This window comes from Corythoichthys intestinalis, chromosome 6 (assembly GCF_030265065.1).
Source record: "Corythoichthys intestinalis isolate RoL2023-P3 chromosome 6, ASM3026506v1, whole genome shotgun sequence".
NCBI classification, from domain to species: domain Eukaryota; kingdom Metazoa; phylum Chordata; class Actinopteri; order Syngnathiformes; family Syngnathidae; genus Corythoichthys; species Corythoichthys intestinalis.
The window spans coordinates 58,110,697-58,130,188 of record NC_080400.1 but is presented as its reverse complement, the minus strand read 5'-3'; the positions used below and the strand labels follow the sequence as shown (position 1 = coordinate 58,130,188).

Genomic DNA, 19,492 nt, shown 5'->3' with positions numbered 1-19,492 from the left:
AGAAATTGATGTCGCGATTAAGAAAAATGGACCAAGTATTCGATAAAAAACTTTAATAAACACTAAATACAATAGAACAAATCTGAATAAAATATCTAATCAATTGCATTTTTAATAATTTTTTTAAGTACGTTCCTCAGTTTAGAGGTCACGGTTCGGTTCATTTTCGGTGAAGTAAGAAAACAAAGTGCGAAATATAAATGTGCTAGTTGTTTATTACACACCTTTGTGCTTTCAACAATAGGAACATTAGCCTATACAAAGCTAGAATTCTGTTCAAAAAGAAGTGGGTATTTAAAGCCAACAGTTTGCCTTTCAGACCCCGCGTATTGATCAGCTTTCTTTCTGAAAGAAAGAAGTCCTGTGCTTAGAGAAAAGCAATCCCAATGACAAAGATTTTTTAACATGTATTTTACAAATGAAATGCCTCAATGAATAATTTTCTCCCCTTTTGAACGGTTTTCAAAAGCTTTATTGGTGGATTTTCTCAAGTTAAAGTGCCACACAGAAATTAATGAATTAATTGTGTAAGCAGGATCTGTGTATTATTTTTATTATTTAATTACAGGCGTTTTAGCTCATTTCAATTTATTTTATCTAAATGGGCTATTATTAATTTTATGTTTATATTCTACAAATGTGATGTAGTATTCATTTATATTGTATATTGTATAACTTTAGTTCCTATGTGAACATTTGTTCCTACTTGTTTTGTTGTGGTAGGAGGGTTTTGTATTGAACGTGTTGGTTATTATTATAGCAGAGAAGACAGCAGTAAATCAACAAAGACAAGTCAACTGTGCCCCGATCTACCACTCAAGAGATCTGATGGACTCAAAAAGTGAGTTACGATTGCATATTAGTTTGAAAATCCATCCGGATTTTTACACGAGTGACTTCTGGTCTGCCCGATCCTAGCTACCAGTAGTAGTATTGACGCAGGAGGGTCGCGTCTCACATCAAATAATAAACTCTGCCGTTCTTTTCGCGTGCGTCGTGTTGTGCCGCTTCTGGGATGCGTCTAACACGCGGCCGCACTGCGACTGGTGTGCATTGGCTGATTGACTTTAAAGCCTGCGTTTCACTGTGTTCTCGCGGCGGCCACGTTGTCGCGCCGTTGACGTTTCTGGGTTATACTGTCCTACCGTGTTTGTCCTTATTATAGTAGAGAAGATGGAGTAAATATAATCTACACGAAGAAACTGTAACCCGATCGACTCACAGCCTCGAAAAGTAAGGTTTACATTGCGTCAGAAACTCAATCGCAACGCCTCCGTTCCGAACCGAGCACCACGCACCGAGACGGTTCAATACAAATACATGTACAGTTACACCCTTTATGTATATATATATATATACATATATACATACATATATATATATAAACTGTTGTATTTTAAGCCAAAACAACTGTTGTGTTTGATAGAACCATATGTCTATATGCTGCCATAGCAGATTCATGGCGCATTAAGCCCCCGAACTATTTTTAATTTGTCTGTTTTACCCTGAAAACCCCTGTTTACAGACGTCAGGCAACCGCTTTTTTTTCAACCCAGCCATAAAATGATAATATTTATCATTCAAATTTCGTTTTTTGCTTAGAATCATTGGTCTCATATTTTGTTTAAAAAAAAAACAAAAAAAAAAACATAAAATATGTGAGTGAACAATTTTTTAAACTTTTAAACAAATTATGTCACAATGAAAAAAAGGTGTCTAAAAAAAAAGTCACATACCTACATCATAAGTATCGCTTAATTATATATTTTTTTGTTACTGTCGCATTTTCGCCAATATGTTAGATGATAATCGATGCGAACAAAGAAAAATTAAAATAAATAAAAAAAGTTTAAAAGGGTAAATATATGAAAAAGAAAATCTCGACCACTCCTTGACGTCTGCGATTTCTTCATGTTTCACCCATAAAATCCCCCCCAAATCCAGCTGTGGCCATTCACAGCTGTGTCTTGATACTCAGGATACATGCTACATGGAGTTTTTGGATCGAAACAAGGTAAGTACGCGATAATATATCGTTAAAGCATGGCATCTGTAATTCTGCTCTCGCGTGCTGCCACTCCCAGATAAGGTTTTGCTGTTAATTTTTTTTTTTTTTTTTTTTAAATCCCCTCCTGTTCAAATTTTTTCTTCCCCCAGAAAATTGAGATTTTAAGCTTTCCAATGATGTATCACACATCCATATCGGACAATTTTGAAAGTTGGCTAAAGTGGGGGTCTCAGACCGGAACTTCAAGTCTGAGTGTTTTCCGCCACATATACGTATATATACATACACAGTATATACCACTAATTGTGCAAGTTCTCCAACTTAAAAATATTACAGAGGCCTGTAATTGTCAACATGGTTAAACTTCAACCATGAGAGACAGAATGTGGAAAAAAAAACAGAAAATCACATTGTTTGATTTTTAAATAATTTATTTGCAAATCATTTGGTATTTGGTCAATACCAAAATTTCATCTCAATACTTTGTTAAGTACCCTTTGTTGGCAATAATGGAGGCCAAACGTTTTCTGTAACTCTTCACAAGCTTTTCACACACAGTTGCTGGTATTTTGGCCCATTCCTCCATGCAGATCTCCTCTAGAGCAGTGATGTTTTTAGGCTGTCGTTGGGCAACACGGACTTTCAACTCCCTCCGCAGATTTCTAAGGGGTTAAGACCTGGAGACTGGCTAGGCCACTCCAGGACCTTGAAATGCTTCTTACGAAGCCACTCCTTTGTTGCCCTGGCTGTGTGTTTGGGATCATTGTCATGCTGAAAGACCCAGCCACGTCTCATCTTCAATGCACTTGCTGATGGAAGGAGATTTTCACTCAAAATCTCTCGATACATACTCATTCTTTCCTTTACACCGATCTGTCGTCCTGGTCCCTTTGCAGAAAAACAGCCCGAAAGCATGATGTTTCCACCCCCATGCTTCGCAGTGCGTATGGTGCACTTCAGCATTCATTTTCCTCCAAACACGACAACCTGTGTTTCTACCAAAAAGTTCTATTTTGGTTTCATCTGACCAGAACACATTCTCCCAGTCCTCTTCTGGATCATCCAAATGCGCTCTAGCGAACCGCATACGGGCCTGGACGTGTGCTTTCTTCAGCAGGGGGACACGTCTGGCAGTGCAGGATTGGAGTCCCTGGCGGCGCATTGTGTTACAGATAATAGCCTTTGTTACTGTGGTCCCAGCTCTCTGTAGGTCATTCACTAGGTCCCCCCGTGTAGTTCTGGGATTTTTGCTCCCCGTTCGTTATCATTTTGACGCCACGGGGTGAGGAGGGAGTCGAAAGTCCATGTTGCCCAATGACAGCCCCAAAACATCACTGCTCTCGAGGAGATCTGCATGGAGGAATGGGCCAAAATAACAGCAACAGTGTGTGATAAGCTTGTGAAGAGTTACAGAAAACGTTTGGCCTCCGTTATTGCCAATAAAGGGTACATAACAAGGTATTGAGATGAACTTTTGGTATAGACCAAATACTTATTTTCCACTATGATTTGCAAATAAATCTTTAAAAATCAAACATTGTGATTTTTTTCTTTCTTCCCCACATTCCGTCTCTCATGGTTGAGTTTTGCTCATGTTGGCAATTACAGGCCTCGCTAATATTTTCAAGTGGGAGAACTTGCACAATTAGTGGTTGACTACTTATTTGCCCCACTGTATACTATATACTATATATATACAGTATGTATTACTATAGGCACTTTCAAGTTACTGATGATTGCCTATGTACATAATGTGACAAAGGCACGTGCAGAGGTGATTTTTCTTTTGAAAATATTTGATTATTTTTTGATTGAATAATAAAGACACACATGTCCTAGCCAATATGTGGCCCAAACACAAAACAATACTTCAATCAAAAAAGTTGTTTAAATCAAAAATAATATTTCAAAGAAAGAGTTTTCAAATGCTTTTTTTTGTCTCAAATTTATTTTGGGATTCAAACACATTTTGATTGAAGTGACTTTTTTTGATTGAAAATATATATTTTGATTTAAGCAACTTTTTTTGATTGAACAATAAAGACACAAATCTACCTCCATTATTAAGAAATGAGCAAAGGTTTAAAAATAAAAGCCAATGGGGAGTCAGATTTTTTAAATTAAAATTTTAAACAGGCCTTGTAAGGAAAGGAGGTTGAGGGATTTAAAAAAAGAAAAGAAAAAAAAAGTTGGATGACGCTGCTAAAGGCAGTGGATCCCTCATCAGCCGGGTGAATAGCACAATTGGTAAGATTAACAGTTTGCAAGGATAGTAAGGTATAAAATACAACAATTATAAACACAATTACAATGTTATTTTTCGATAACATTTTATGTCATTACTTTATTATTAGGTGCTAGAGTTGTCAAATATGGAATAATGAAATAATAGTTTTGAAAAAAACGGTACTGATGGTGGCTGGTGGCCACGTCAGCTGGTCACCAACCAGCTGATGTGGTTTGTTCTCAGATGAACAAGTTGAGGAAATTTTGATGTGGAGGTTGAAGGAAGAGGCAAAGACAGTCACAGCAGGAAGGTGCTGATGACAGTGTTGATTTCTATTCACTATTCCCCCCTCCCAATTAAAGTATGTCACAGTCACAGCCAATCATACTGGTCTCTGCACGGCCCTGATGTTACATTATACTGGCGAGTAGGGTGGCCAACAATTTTATAGGGGTTAGGGCATGGCCACCCCCTGGTGGCGCCATTGCATATTGGGCAGGATGTTATCGTTTTCGATCCAGTTTTTATCAAATTGAGTTCTCTTGCCTTCAAAGGATGCCATATTTACTGTTAAAGTTGAAAAATTAAGTCAAATTCAAGTATTAAGATTCTAATAAATAATCGAGATATTGATAGTAAGAGTAAATTGTGAAACCTTATGTCACAGTTTGAAATGATCATATTGACTTTGAGGATTACCAACGTTTTACCACTCTTTCCTCCACAAATGAAGAGCACTTTGAAAAGAGTGCATATGAACACTTTAAACAGTCTTTATTAGGTTTTTCCTCATAGATTTGTACAATCAAAATGAAAAGGAGGCTAGCAAAAAGAACAAAACAAACCCTCATATTTACAAGTCAAATCTTTTGGGCACACGGATAACCTAATGACGACTCATCTAGCAGTTCAAAACAAAAACAAAAAAAACGCCCTCCAACTTTACAAAACAATATGGGTGTGACAGGTTGAGGCAAGATTAACCAGAACAGACCAAATGGCAATAAATACCCGTCTTTCCCTTTAAATTCCACTCTTAGTGTTATAGAAAATACAGTCAGATCTTATTTACACATAACCAAAGTAACTAGGTGGTGGAAGTTTGGAAATGAACATTATAGGAGAAGACATCTACAGTATTTACTACATAATTGGCTTCAGGAATACACATTTCAGAGAAGTTCCAGGGTGATTTTTTTTTTTAAATGGCGAATTAACACAAACCCATCAGAACAGATTTAAACAATCCTCCTGGATTTTGCAGATACATTATAGAGGCATTTATTGTCTCACCCTTATGTGCCTCAACTAAAAGACAGGAAATGCAAAAGAAAAAAAAAAAAGTTGAAGTCTGTTTGCATGGAGCTTGAATATAACAATTTCGGCCTGAATTGTCTCACACACAAAAGGGACTCTCGAAACGGTATTAAGGCCTTAACCAGGAGTGTTTCAAAGGGCAATATTAACTAAACATTAAAACTTATCTTAACCAAGAGATAGTGCTTGACAAAAGTTGCCGTTTTTACATGGGTCAATCTAACTGCCACGTCATGAACTCAACCCTGCATCAACTTTGACTAGTGTGATTTTACGTTCCCCCCCCCCCCTATTTAAAATACAAGAAATATGACAGGTAGTCAAATACAAATCTGTTTCTACTGAATGCTAGTAACAAAGATGTCCCTGAACCGATCACCTGATCGGAAATGGGGCCATTTTTCAGAAGATCGGAATCGGGTGAATTTTTTTTTTTTCCCTCAACTTCAGGGCTGAAACATAAAATAATTGGAAATACAATGGCGCTGCCAAAACAAACAAAAATATGTTTTATACTTCGCAACAAAAAAGCGGAAGAGGAAGTACTGTAAACGGTAGGGATGTCCCGATCGCATATTTTTGCACCAGTCCGAGTCACCCGATTTTGAGTTTCTGCCGATTGGAAGTCGCGATCAGATACAAAAAAAAAAAAAAAAAAAAAAAAAAAAAAAAGTTATTTGAACAAATGTTCCAAACATGTAGACAGTACAGTCCTGTAACAGGTTTGAACTTTCATTTATACATACATACACGTGTATGTATATACATACACGGATGTGTATAAATACACACACACACACATATATATATATATATATATATATATACATATATATATATATATATATAATCTATTGGATTGAGACTCTGTACCGGCATTCTCAAAGTCGGGTAACTCGGGCGCAAAAATATGCGATCGGGACATCCCTACTCGTACCCACAACGTCCAAATCCTGCATTCATGTAAAACAGGCCACAGAAAGTCAGTTATGAGTATTCATTTTTAAGCATCGAAACATTCAATTTGGGAGGGATGGCAGTGAAAAAGAGGTCTATGAATTTCAAGTAAACCACACTGCCTCGGACTCCTCCTGTAGTCTTAATCCACCAATATACCCAAACTGTGCCTCACTCAGTTTCCAGAGGGAATAATGACCCCAAACAATGAAACTTTTGTAGTGGATGCCGAGTAGTTCTGTATCACTTAGGTTTGCCATTTTGATGGGTTAAAATGTCTCACAACATTGTAGCACTCAAAGCGTAGACTTAAATAACAATAAGCTTAACTTCGAATCATTAACGTCTTTCCCCATTCTTAATACTTGGGTTTTGTGGTTCTGTGGCAGTCAAAATTCAAAACATTTTGTCAAAAAGTATCACCGATAGTCAGCCAGTGAACAGCATTTTGAGACCATTAATACAAGCACAAGATGGTCACCCTCTACTTTGACATCCTATTAACTTGAGTCCAATCAGCCTCGCAGCATTAGAAAATGACTTTGCCTGTTGAGTCACGGTATACAGACATTTTTGCAAACAATTTTGAAATTGACTGACCTAAAGCGCTCATTAAGTTGATCATTACAGTTCAAAAGTGTCATATATATATTATATATATATATATATATATATATATATATAATATATATATATTAGTCTGACAGTCTTATCACACAGCATGACTGAATAATGTCCCAAAGCCCAGTGCAAAAGGTAAGCTGGGGAAGAGAAATATTTTGGTTGAACCTTTATTTAAATTACAATAAAGACCGTTTTGTTCCCATTTAAATATAGCCGTTTTCACTGGGATCTTTGTTCAAGAGAACCAGAAAAAGTTTTTTTGAAGCAGTATTTGTCTCCAAGGATTATGCCTGAAAATTATATTTAATGTCTTTTTTAAAGGAAAAAAACAACAGGACAACAAAGAAAAAACAACAACAATCCAGTGGTGTCTTCAACCAGTGATGGTTCAAAATCCTTCCACCCATACACCCAAGCCCCTCTCTGCTAGCGTGCGGTTTAGTGAAACAACCTGAAAGAGAAAGGAATTTACGTTAGACATTGCTTAGAAAATATGCCGGGTAAACTGAAATTACATAGTATTTTGAACAGTGTTAATAATCTTCCTTTAAAAAATGAATTTGTTACATATTACTTCTCCCAAAAAGTAATTGAGTTAGTAACACAGGTGCCTCATTGTGAGAGTAATTAGGGGGTAGCAAGTAGGGGGCCGTCCCACAGTCCGCTTCAGTTATTCAACGCATAGAGCAAGCCAACGCTGGTTGAAAAAGAAAAAGCTGTACCGCATACAAACAGGAAGGATTGTCTCAGGAGTGATTTGTTTGAGGACTCAAGGTAATTATACTTTTCGTACCATGCATGCATTTCAAAACGTTGTGAAAAAAAAAATCAGGAGAAATTAAGCGCTATGGTATTGGGGTCATAATTTGCAATATTTACGTAAAATAAATGCTAACTGCACAGTTTCTTTTGCTTTTAACCAAGATTTGAGACTTTTACGTCCATATCTATAAAGAATGCAGGGATTTAAGCATTTATTCACAAGAATTTTCAACGTAAGAAGCTCTTTGTGGTGATAAGGCGGCGCAATAGTGGCTTAACCCTGCAGCAGCCCATTTGACATATTTCCGTAAAATCAGTGCTAACTTGCCGGTTCTTTGCTCTTTCAACAAAAGAATCAAGACTTGAGTCTATATAAAGAATTCAGGAATTTAGGCATTTATTCACAAGAACTTTCAACGTAAAACGCTCTTTATGGTGATAAGGCGGCACCACAGTGGCTTAAAGACGAGCAGAACATTTGACATTTTTACATAATTAAATGCTAACTGCCCGGTTTTTTTTTGTTTGTTTGTTTGTTTTTTGCTTTTAACAAATAATCGAGACCGTTTTACGTCACTATCTATAAAGAATTTAAGCATTTATTCACAAACGGAAAAAGCTCTTTGTGTTTCCACTCTGTCAGCTTTGACAGAGATAGGCCCCCTATTTATCGGCCCAGTGTCCCGTCAATATCATTATGAAGTCTATGTTTAGTTAACTCATTGAATTGAACAGATTTTTTTCATTCGAAAACAATAAAAACCATAGGTCACACGTTTTACTTTTTAAACTTCACCTATATTAGATTAACAGCATACAAACTTTCAAATGCTGTGGTTTTACAAGCTCTGCTTCTGCCCTTTCAAATTTAATCTCAGAATTTGCTTTTGCATTTTTTAACCATAATCTTTATTTTGGTTTAAAATAAAACAGATTTTTAAAAAATAACTAGAAATATAACTAATTTCTTTATTCAGGGTGTTAGAAAATAGAAATGCCGATATATTGCTCCAAAAAGTAACTAACCCAACAGTGACTGTAAATAATAACTGAATTTATTCCCATTTGCCGGTTTTTTAATTACTGCAAATCTGACCCTTCACGTCCACATTCACATTGCTTCTAGAGACCTATGGTCTTAATGTCATCACTGGATTATTTTTGGAATGTGAAAAGTGAAACTGACGCCAATTTTGTTAAAATTTCTTGGCTGAATTCAATATGTATTGAAGGGGATAGTTACCCTTCTCGCAGACACCGTATGACTGTTTGCATTAGTCCAACACATTCACTATAGTAAAGCATTTAACCATAGTTTAAGGAGACGTTACTCCATGCCTTTTGACACAGTAAAGTAGACCAGCTTATCAGCCCTCGCCTGATAAGGTAAGAGAGAAGTCAGCAACTCTTCGGTGGGGTCAGGACATCCCCGCCTTACCAAGACAACAAATTGATAGCTCCGCGCCTTAGATGTCAAGGCATGCCGAACCCCAGTTGCCATGGCAGCCACGACCCAGCCACGAAAGATGACACGAACTTGACCGCCCAAACCTGCCACAGAAGGATGAGCCCAAGACAACACCCATGCACGCCTTCCGCCCCGCCCACTCCACCGCAGCTTTCAAAAGACTGAACATTTAGCGAACAACTGTCGCTTCTCGGGAATATTCCGATGTATCCGTTGTTTTCCCGACCCTGGATCCAGTATTGCCTCTCAGTAGTCTGTTTTTGCCATGCTTTTTGATCACTGTCGGCGAATAAAGCCTGAGTTACGCTCCTGCATTGCAGTGACGCCGCAGCAACTACGGCGTCATTTGACATTCGATGGTTCTCCGGCCAGGTGACGCGTTGCTCTGTTATTCACCGCCAAGCCACTAGAGGGGTGTGGCGTTATGTTTGTGCGGTTTTGGGGCATGGTTGTTGACTTCCTCTTGTCTAGTTTAACAGAGAAAAATAATAATGCAAGATGGAACGCTTGAATGTGGATCTCATCAACATTGAATAAATGTTGATCATACAAATGTTGAGACGCAGGCGACGCAGAAGACTGTTTCGACGCAGTCTGTCCAACTTTTAATGCCGCATAGAGAGTTCTAGCCTCGGGTGGAAATCAGCTAGCTGTGGCTGCTAACTTCAAACTGGCGTCGAGCACTGCGTCCAGCATTTTGTCCGAGGTCTGCAAAGCCCTCCAGCCCGATTTGTTTGCCGTGTTCTACAACCAGTCAGTGGGAAGCCATAGCAGATTTCTGGCATCTATGGAACTTCCCAAACTGCGTTGGAAGCCTTGATGTTAACGTTATCATAAAAGCACCGAGGCACTCTCAATCAGTGATGTATCGTGTATGAACTGTCTGTTGTTGAAAATTAAACATTAATAACAACTCTTTTGACACCGAACCTGTGCTTTATTTTTCATTTACTTGAAGTGTGACACGTAAAGTCAGACTCACAGCAAACATATGTACACAATAAATGATGAAGTGCAACGACCAAAAATATGACAAAGTGATAAAAAACTGGCAGTTTTTTGCCGACTGGGTCACCGCTTCGTGTGGCCATTCGATTCCGAACACACACATACTGTACCGCATTTTTCGGACTACAAGTCGCCCCTGAGTATAAGTCGCACAAGCCATAAAATGCCCAACAAAAGAGAAAAAAAACATAAGTCACACCGGAGTATAAGTCGCATTTTGGGGGGAAATTTACTTGATAAAATCCAACACATAGAACAGATATGTCATCTTGAAAGGCAATATAAAAATACAATAGAGAACAACATGCTGGATAAATGTACAGTGTACAGTGCATGAACAACGAAATGCGAATATACTGTCCTCACCAGGACGCTACGGCTCGGTGCTGGCTATACAGCGAACTCCCAAAAGACAATGCTGGACGTCCGTATAATTTGCTGAATCAATTTGGTCCTCGATAGCAAACAGGTTCACATCAACGTAAATAAATGATAATTAGGTACTATGACAGCAATAACGCAACAGCTTAGCATACGTTTGCTATCATTAGCACATCTTTCAAACAACCACACAACTGGCTCTAAGTGTCCGATCGCGGGTGGAAAACACACAACAACAACAACAACAGAAAAGATGATACATGCAGGCGTTGCCTCTGTAGAGATATTTTAAAAGCATAAACAATGAACGTAGGTTCGCAGCCGTCTTTCTCTAGCTAACTCGCCCACTCACTCACTTAGAGCTACGTAGCTGTCAGTCTTCTTCTGGCGTGTGAGCGCTCCACGTAAACAAGTGCGAGTGTACCCCCACGTGGGCGTGAAAGCGCCACAGACTAAATGCATCCATTTCAATATAAAAAAAGTCAATAATACAATTGAACATACATTGCCAAAGGCAGAACGTGAACGTGGCCATAGCTATTAAGAGTTATTCAGATAACTATAGCATAAGAACATGCTAACAAGTTTGCAAAACCATCAGTGTCACTCCAAAACACCAAAATAACGTGAAATTATATCATATTGTGTTAATATTTTCACACATAAGTCGCTCCTGAGTATAAGTCGCACCCCCAGTCTAAATATGAAAAAAAAAAAAAAAAAAAAAACGCGACTTATAGTCCAAAAAATACGGTACTTGTCTCGGTGGTTCTTCCATTTAAAAAAAAAAAAATTCAATCGCTGGCTGACCTCCAGCCCCGTATTTTCAGCAATCTCCACCCACGAATTGCTTGCCATTTGGCAATCTTCATAATGTCTTGACGACACATTGTAGAAGTTGTCGTACTTGCTCTTCCTTAATACTCTCGTCGGCTTGGTCCAATTTTGCGTGTGTAGAAAAATCATGTTTGACAATGGCGGTGATTTCACGCTGAACCGGAACCAACAGTCTGAGCGGACCAACCATAGTCCATTTCCACTACGTCACACGTGTTGATGCGACGCGAAGTCAGAAAAAAAAGGAAGGACCCAGAGAGGCTACGGTGCAGGGTCGTAAATCGGGTCTTCTTTGACTGCGCAGGTCTGACGCGGAAGCATAACTCGGCCTTAAATGGTCAACCTGTTCTCAATGGGCTTTCTTTAAACCGTTCAATATGGAGTCAGTACAAAGGGTGAATGTGCGGAGTTTGGCCTTCCCGGCCAACTTGCTGGGGGCTGCGCCAGCGGGACGCCTACTGGTTCGGCTGTCGCGGTTCCGGCGGCTTGGCCAGGGGGCCGAATTCCTTCAGTATTAATTCAAAACCAATTTTTAAAGTCCCTTGTATTCAGCAATAATTTAGCCACTTTATTCATTGTCAGTACGTCATGGCATCTTACCTTCTCTCCCACCATGTTCCACAGATGAACTAATGGGAGGCCTGTGTTGTTGTCATAGTTTGAGACCTTTCAAATCCAGAACGACATATTGGCAGTTAGAGAGTGTCAAACTACCCTGTAAGGTTTATAGACAAAGCCTTACTTGAGCAAGCAACGCAACTCCTCTTGTCATCTCTTCTAATGCTGTTGTGGCCTCAGATGAAAACCGATCCTCACCTGATACATTTCAATTCAATTCATGCAAAGACATTTCATACGATGCATAGACATTAGGAATGCAAACTATTGTAATCAGTTGTTGGACATTATGCACAAAATCCTGTGTCAGTGTACCTGGGAGAGGAGCGATGTTGTCAAGCAATACTTCAGCCCCTTGAAACGGCAGTGTTACAAAATCAGACCTAGGGAAAAGAACATATTTAAATCTGAAGATTTTTTAAATAAGAGCTAATTAAATGCCACTAAGCATTTTCCCCAGAGTTGGTTCAAAGGACAAAAACATCTTTAAATAGATTAATCTGCTGTTCCTGAATCCTTAATATGCAAGCATCAACTGTACAACTATTGATATATAGTTTCCATCTTAAAATATTTCAGCAACATTGTTACAATTACCGATTCTAAAGAGTAACACATTGAGGTCAGAACATATTCAGAAAGGTGATTTGCATGAGAATACACCTAAAAATAAAATACTTTGCAAACACAGACCACTTCAAAAGAGCCTCTTGCATAAAGCCTTACCTTATTTGTCGTAGTGAGTCGATCTTAACTCTGTCATAGCCGCCATAATCAACGTATCTTATTTCCACTTCATTTGATTCATTGTAGAAGGTGATGACCTGAGCTCTCCACCATGCTCCTTCCAGAGCTGGAGCAGCACATATCACACCAACTAGATGATGAAGATAGAAAGACTGTGTATTAAGTTGTGCAAAAACTGCATAAGAAGTGCAAAAGTTAATGCGATGTTTGATGGGTTTTGGAACACCATAAACCGAAAAAAGTGCTCCCCCCAATCATAATATCTGTTTGGATCAAGGTTGGACAAGCGACAGTATTTATCAAGGACCCTGTGAGAAACTGCTATACTTAAAAAAATAAAAATAAAAAAAAACGCTATTTGGTACTTTGTGATAATAAACATTAAAATTGTCAAAACTTCAAAATATTTTTATTTTTTATTTTTATTTATTTATTTATTTATTTTTAATTGAGCTTTTATGCTGGGCACCAACAAGCACTAACACGTATTAGCTTAAGACTCATCAGTCCGAATTGACCTTTCGCAAACTCCACGTCCTAAATGGTCATGGACCAATTATACAGTGCTGTCCAAAAGTATTGGCACCCCTGAAATTCTGCCAGATAATGCTCAATTCCTCCTCAAAAATGATTGAAATTACAAATGCTTTGGTTTGATTATTTTCCTTGCAATGAAAAAACACAAAAGAATGGGGAAAAAAATTAAATCATCATCATTTTACACAAAACTCCAAAAATGGGCCAGACAAATTTATTGGCACCCTTTAAAAAATCATGTGATGCTTTTCTAATTTTGTGTATTTAACACCACCTGTTACTTACCTGTGGCACATAACAGGTGGTGAAAATAACAATCACACTTGCAGCCAGTTAAAATGGATTAAAGTTAACCTATTTCCTGTGTCCTTGTGTGTACCACATTGAGCATGGAGAAAAAAAGAAGAGCAAACAACTGTCTGAGGACTTGAGAAGCAAAATTGTGAGGAAGCAGGGGCAATTTAAAGGCTGCAAGTCCATTTCAAAAGACCTGAATGTTCCTGGGTCTACCGTGCGCAGTGTCATAAATAGTGTAAAGGCCATGGCACTGTGGCTTACCTCCCTAGATGTGGACGTCAAAGAAAAATTGAGAGATTTAAACAAGGGATTGTGCGGATGGTGGATAAAGAACCTCGACTAACATCCAAACAAGTTCAAGCTGTCCTGCAGTCCAATGGTTCAACAGCGTCAACCCGTACTATCAGTTGGCATCTGAATGAAAAGGGACTCCATGGTTGGATACCCAGGAAGTCCCAGAGACATAATAAAGCCAGGCTGGAGTTTGCCAAAACTTACCTGAGAAAGCCAAAAATGTTTTGGAAGAATGTTCTCTGGTCAGATGAGACAAAAGTACAGCTTTTTGGGAAAAGGCATCAACAGAGTTTACATGGGAAAAAAACGAGGCCTTCAAAGAAAAGAACATGGTCCCAACAGTCAAACATGGCGGAGGTCCCCTGATGTTTTGGGGTTGCTTTGCTTCCTCTGGCACTGGACTGCTTGACTGTGTGCATGGCATTATGAAGTCTGAAGTCTACCAACAAATTTTGCAGTATAATGTTGGGCCCCGTGTGAGAAAGCCGAGTCTCCCTCAGAGGTCATTGGTCTTCCAGCAGGACAATGGTTTGAGAGAAAGCACTAGAGACTTCTACAGTGGCCAGCAATGAGTCCAGACTTTCAAATCTCAGAGACCTGGAGCAGTTTGCCAAAGAAGAATGCTCTGCTGGAATTTTAGACCATTGTAAGAAACTCACTGATGGATAGCGGAAGTGGTTGTTCACAGTTAATTTGTCTAGAGGTTGTGCTACCAAGTATTAGGCTGATGATGCCAATACTTTTGTCTGGCCCATTTTTGGAGTTTTGTATAAAATGATTTAATTTTTTTATTTCTCTTTTGTGTTTTCTCATTTCAAGCAAAATAAATGAAGCTATTACTCCCAAAACATTTGTAATTGCAATCATTTTCTGGGAGAAATTGAGCATTATCTGACAGACTTGCAGGGTGCCAATACTTTTGGCCAGCACTGTACATCCTAGAGACCTGTTAAGGCAGCATGTCCTACAAACTCTCGGATACCCAATGGCAGACATGTGCCGATTAATGGTTTCAAGATATACCGTGGTATGAAAACTTTAAGGTCTCAAAACTCCCAAAAATTTCCATCATACTGTCCCTAAGGTATTAGCAATTTTTTATGTTAAAAAAAATGCATGGACAAATCCCTTGCTTGCAGCTGCAAAGCTCAACCCTCCCCCGCCAGTTGTTGCTCAGTGTCTGAGTCAGCTGTGATACACGATGGCTGGAGAAGGTGAAACTCTTGAACATTTCCCCCCCCGTTGAAGAAAACAAAATCGCTGGTATGCGAATACTTCAGTTACAGAAAAGTTACAGATGGCCGCAGCTTAGAGGAGCGCAAACCGCCATGTAAAACATGTCTGCGGAGGGTCGCTGCCGAGGAGGTAATACCTCCAATGTGATTTTGCATTTATACAAAATTAAAGGTTAGTGAACAATGTCATGGACGTTTTCCACCAGCAACAAGAGGTAACTCCAGGGTATTTAGTGTGTCTAACGGTGGTAAAATGTGTTTTTTCTCTCTGGTAACTTTGTGTTGAGAAAGTGTGTGTATCATGTAAACATGATAAGAGAAAATAATAATAATTCAATTATTTTTGTTCTGGTGGTAATAATGTTAAGCTGTGACTGTGTTGTCTGGCACAGCCGGACTGTTCTCCCTGTATTTTTCAAACACTGTGAGAATAGTCTGGGGCCCTAGCCCATTAACGGCCTCTCGAACACGGACAAAATCAACCGTCCAATCAGATTCGTTTATTTGCGTGACGTGTTCTAAAAGAGCAACGTCACTCTTCAGTGTCTGAAGTCGTCTCCACAACAACACAGATGGCGAACAAGAGCCGAGAATATTTTCCAATCCACGGTAAAATAAGTTTTAAATTACCAAAAACACATCGACACGAGTCATTGAATAAACTCCGCTCTCCTCGTATGTTTACTTCCGCGCGCAAGTCCCTCGTCCTGCCCTCGTCGCTTTACTAACGTTACGTCCGTCCGTCGCTGATTGGTCCACTCCGCTGTCTGTTTGCTGTGGCTTGCTCCGCCCTGGAAATTGTATCCGCTGAATGGTGGCCAGACTCAATAGCTGGAACAGCGGTGAGTCTGGTGTACCAGGCTAGTGGCTGTGGGTTTAGGCTCACCGAAAAGGACTGCATTTATTTTAATTTTATTCTGAATATTTTTTAAACTTAATATTAAACAGTGGTACCTCTACATACAAAGTTAATTCGTTCCAAGACCTTGTAAGTCGAAATGGTCTTATGTCGAGCCGGATTTTCCCATAAGAAATACATTATAATCCCATTAATTCGTTTCGCAGCCCAAAAACCTCCACTAAATCCCTAATAAATACTGCTGGCACTATTACAAAGGGCAATTACATATAGCAAAACAAATCATTTATAAATACAAATCGGAATAATAATTCCTGTAGTAGTGTAACGAGTCGGGTTCTAATGTGGTGGACGTTTTTTTCTGTACCTGAATGCACCGCTTGGTTGACGTGACACAGAGGGAGCGGAGCGGCTGAGAGTTTACTTTCGCTTTCAATGTTTATTCTTGAGAACACCGTAAGCTTTGGCGGTCAGGAGGCGTTTTGTGTTGGATAAGTTCTGAAATAAATGATTAAAACCTGACGAAGCTGGTGATTTCTTTGGCGATGTTACCACAATTATAATTGTCACCTTAACTTAGAAAGACTGGCGAACGATGGTCTGAGGAGGACCGTGGAGATGTATTGTTGAGCCAGTTCACGGATGCGCACCCCACGCTCATATTTTTCTATATTTTGCATCTTCATTTCAATGGTAAGTGTCCTTGTTTGACCACCTGTATAAACCTTTTGAATCCTGTAATGATTTCTCTCACATAAAAATTTGCCGTGCGTCCGTCTGCGGTGCTGTCATGTCATCATATTTCGAGCATGTTGTAGGATGTCGAAACAAATGGAGAGTCAAATTTTTCGTCGGATGTCGAAAAGATCCTGTGTCGAAGCGATCATATGTCTAGGTACCACTGTACTTATGTTCCAATTTGCTAATATGTTTTGGAAAATAAAAATCCTGTTCAATGGAAAAAAAAAATTAAACCCAGTTATCGCCAAGTAACACATTTTAGAGTTGTAATTATAATACCGTGATATTTTGGCTTAAGGTTATCATACCGGCACATGCCTACCCAATGGCTGATTAATTAATATGGTGGCTTCGAGATCGACGACTGCCATTAAAATTTATGGAAGAAGACAAAAAGACAATATTCTTTGGACGCCTAAATTGGACACAAATGTATCCCAGGAGTATACCAGTATGAATGTGGTTCTTTCCCTTCCTAAACCCAAAAAAAATCTGGCTTCAGAAGTATTTCCGGCTAAACGTCTCCAAAATTAACATGCATACAGACGTGCTCCCTTGAGGTAAAATTAAGCTAACTTCAGAGGCCAGCCAACTTTCTTGCCTAGAATGCTTCAATTGGGGCAAGAACATTTACAAAACTTGATATCGAAGTTACCGTTAGTGTTATCGAATATTCTATCATACTAGGATGTCACCACTATAACGTCTAACTATTACCGTTTCATTAGCTAAAGTTAATACATTTCATGTATTTTTTTTTTTTTTTTGCAGTTCGTTGTTGGAGTGCCACAACATTTTTCTTTTTAAGTAAACATAGGCTAGGTTCATACTGCAGGTCTTAATGCACGAATCTGATTTTTGCGTGTTTTTCCGACTTAAGTGAGGCATTAACTTGACGGTCTGAACGTGACAAGTCGCATAGAAGTGGACCATTTCAAATTCGATCTGGGTCACTTTCGTATGTAGTTCAAATCCGATCTGGACCACATTTTTCCAGAATGTGGTTAGCGGTCTGAACTGTCAAGTTTCCCAAATCGGAATTCATGCAGCAATGACATCAGCAGAGAAAGAAAGTGGCAGGCAGGACGGCAGCGATGTAGCTGTGCATTAGCTTCTAGCTTGAACTCTGCTTTTAAGCATGAAGCGGGCTTGACCAGTCAAAAAAAAATAAAATGAAGGATAAGCCTGACAATTTTTGATTTTCATTCTGTGCGCCGAATGAGCAATATTTCATTATTGCTTACATGGCCGAGTAGGGGCAAACTGGCGCACCCACGTCATTTCATGCACACATGTCAAGGCTTATGTTTGTGCTTGTATGCGTTCAGTCATATAATAATATATAATAATCAGTCCATATAAACTTTGAATACAAGACTAGATGGGGATTATTAATGTCTTATTTGTGTCCTCTTTTTGGAAATCAAAATATGATCACCCTGGAATGACATACAGCTAGCATGTGTAATTTGTTTGAATGCTTCTGCGCATGCGGGTCAGTTTGCTGAGCGGATCTCGGACTGCGAATTAGTGCGCACTTGAACGGGCTTAATGGAAAAAGGCAGTCTGAACAGGCATGCCAAAAAAACAGATATGACAAAAAAATCTGATATGTGCATCAAGACCTGCGGTATGAACCTAGCCATAGTGTCCTAATAAGCGCCTTGAAATTGATTTTTATTTTTCTTAACATTTTGTGAACGGGCACCTTACTATACCAACACTTTGCTTTGCAGCGTTGTTTTCGTCAACAATGACGATAACGAAAATATTTCGTCGACTAAGTAATCTTTTTTGTGACGATGACAAGAAAAAAAACGTGGCTCAGGAGACTAGAACGTAACGAGACGAATGCCATGAATGTTTTTGTCTGTCGAGACAACGAGAAGAAAATACGACACAGTTTCTGTCATATGTTCACAATGCGTGACACTTTCATATTGTACGTTAAGTCCGTCAGCTTGCATCGTAGCAGTTTTTGGGTTGTGTCACTCATACGAGATGTGCTGCGCCTCCCCCTCCTCACGGGAGTTTAGGATGTATCTCAAGCCAGGCTGCACTTCATCTTGCTTTTTTGGAAACACTAAGACTTATCTTGGCAAGAGAAAATATCCAGTGTTGTTTCAGCCTTTAAAGGTCTGTGCTGAATGATCATCAGACGCTAAATGTAACTCCTAGCATTAGCGTAGCATTTGCATTAATCTCAGAATGCCGAGCGTTCTCTTAAAAGCAGAGCCTCTCGGCTTTTCTGTTCAGCAAGCCTTGAGGATGTTACATGCTCGGACAACTTTTTTATTTTTACAAACATTTCGCGGCTTCTAGGTAGGTTTATTAGAAAATACTGTAGGCCTACTGCTTTTCCTGCTGAGAGTATTATCATCACAAAGGCATTGTCCTTGTAGAGCAGTGGTGTCCAAACTATTCCACATAGGGCCGCAGTGGTTTTTGTTCAAACCCATCATGAGGACAACCTTTCACCAATCTGGTGTCTCACAAGTGTAATCTGTTGATTGCAGTCAGATGCTGCTTGTTTTAGCATAAACTTCATTGGTTAAACTGTCTGTGCTTGATTGGT

At 39.1% G+C, this 19,492-nt stretch overlaps 1 protein-coding gene across 1 annotated transcript in view; it reads right to left on the bottom strand.

Moving 5' to 3' along the window:
• Nucleotides 1–5,835: 5,835 nt before the first annotated feature.
• The window catches only part of akap1b (A kinase (PRKA) anchor protein 1b), a 43,023-nt gene continuing 29,366 nt past the window's right edge, over nt 5,836–19,492 (bottom strand). Inside the window, exons 7-11 of the mRNA XM_057838764.1 lie at nt 12,934–13,084; nt 12,523–12,590; nt 12,332–12,405; nt 12,190–12,255; nt 5,836–7,584 (exon numbers count right to left, since the gene is read on the bottom strand). Coding sequence (XP_057694747.1) covers nt 7,522–7,584; nt 12,190–12,255; nt 12,332–12,405; nt 12,523–12,590; nt 12,934–13,084 — 422 coding nt within the window. The 3' untranslated portion in view covers nt 5,836–7,521. The remainder of the gene's footprint in view (nt 7,585–12,189; nt 12,256–12,331; nt 12,406–12,522; nt 12,591–12,933; nt 13,085–19,492) is intronic.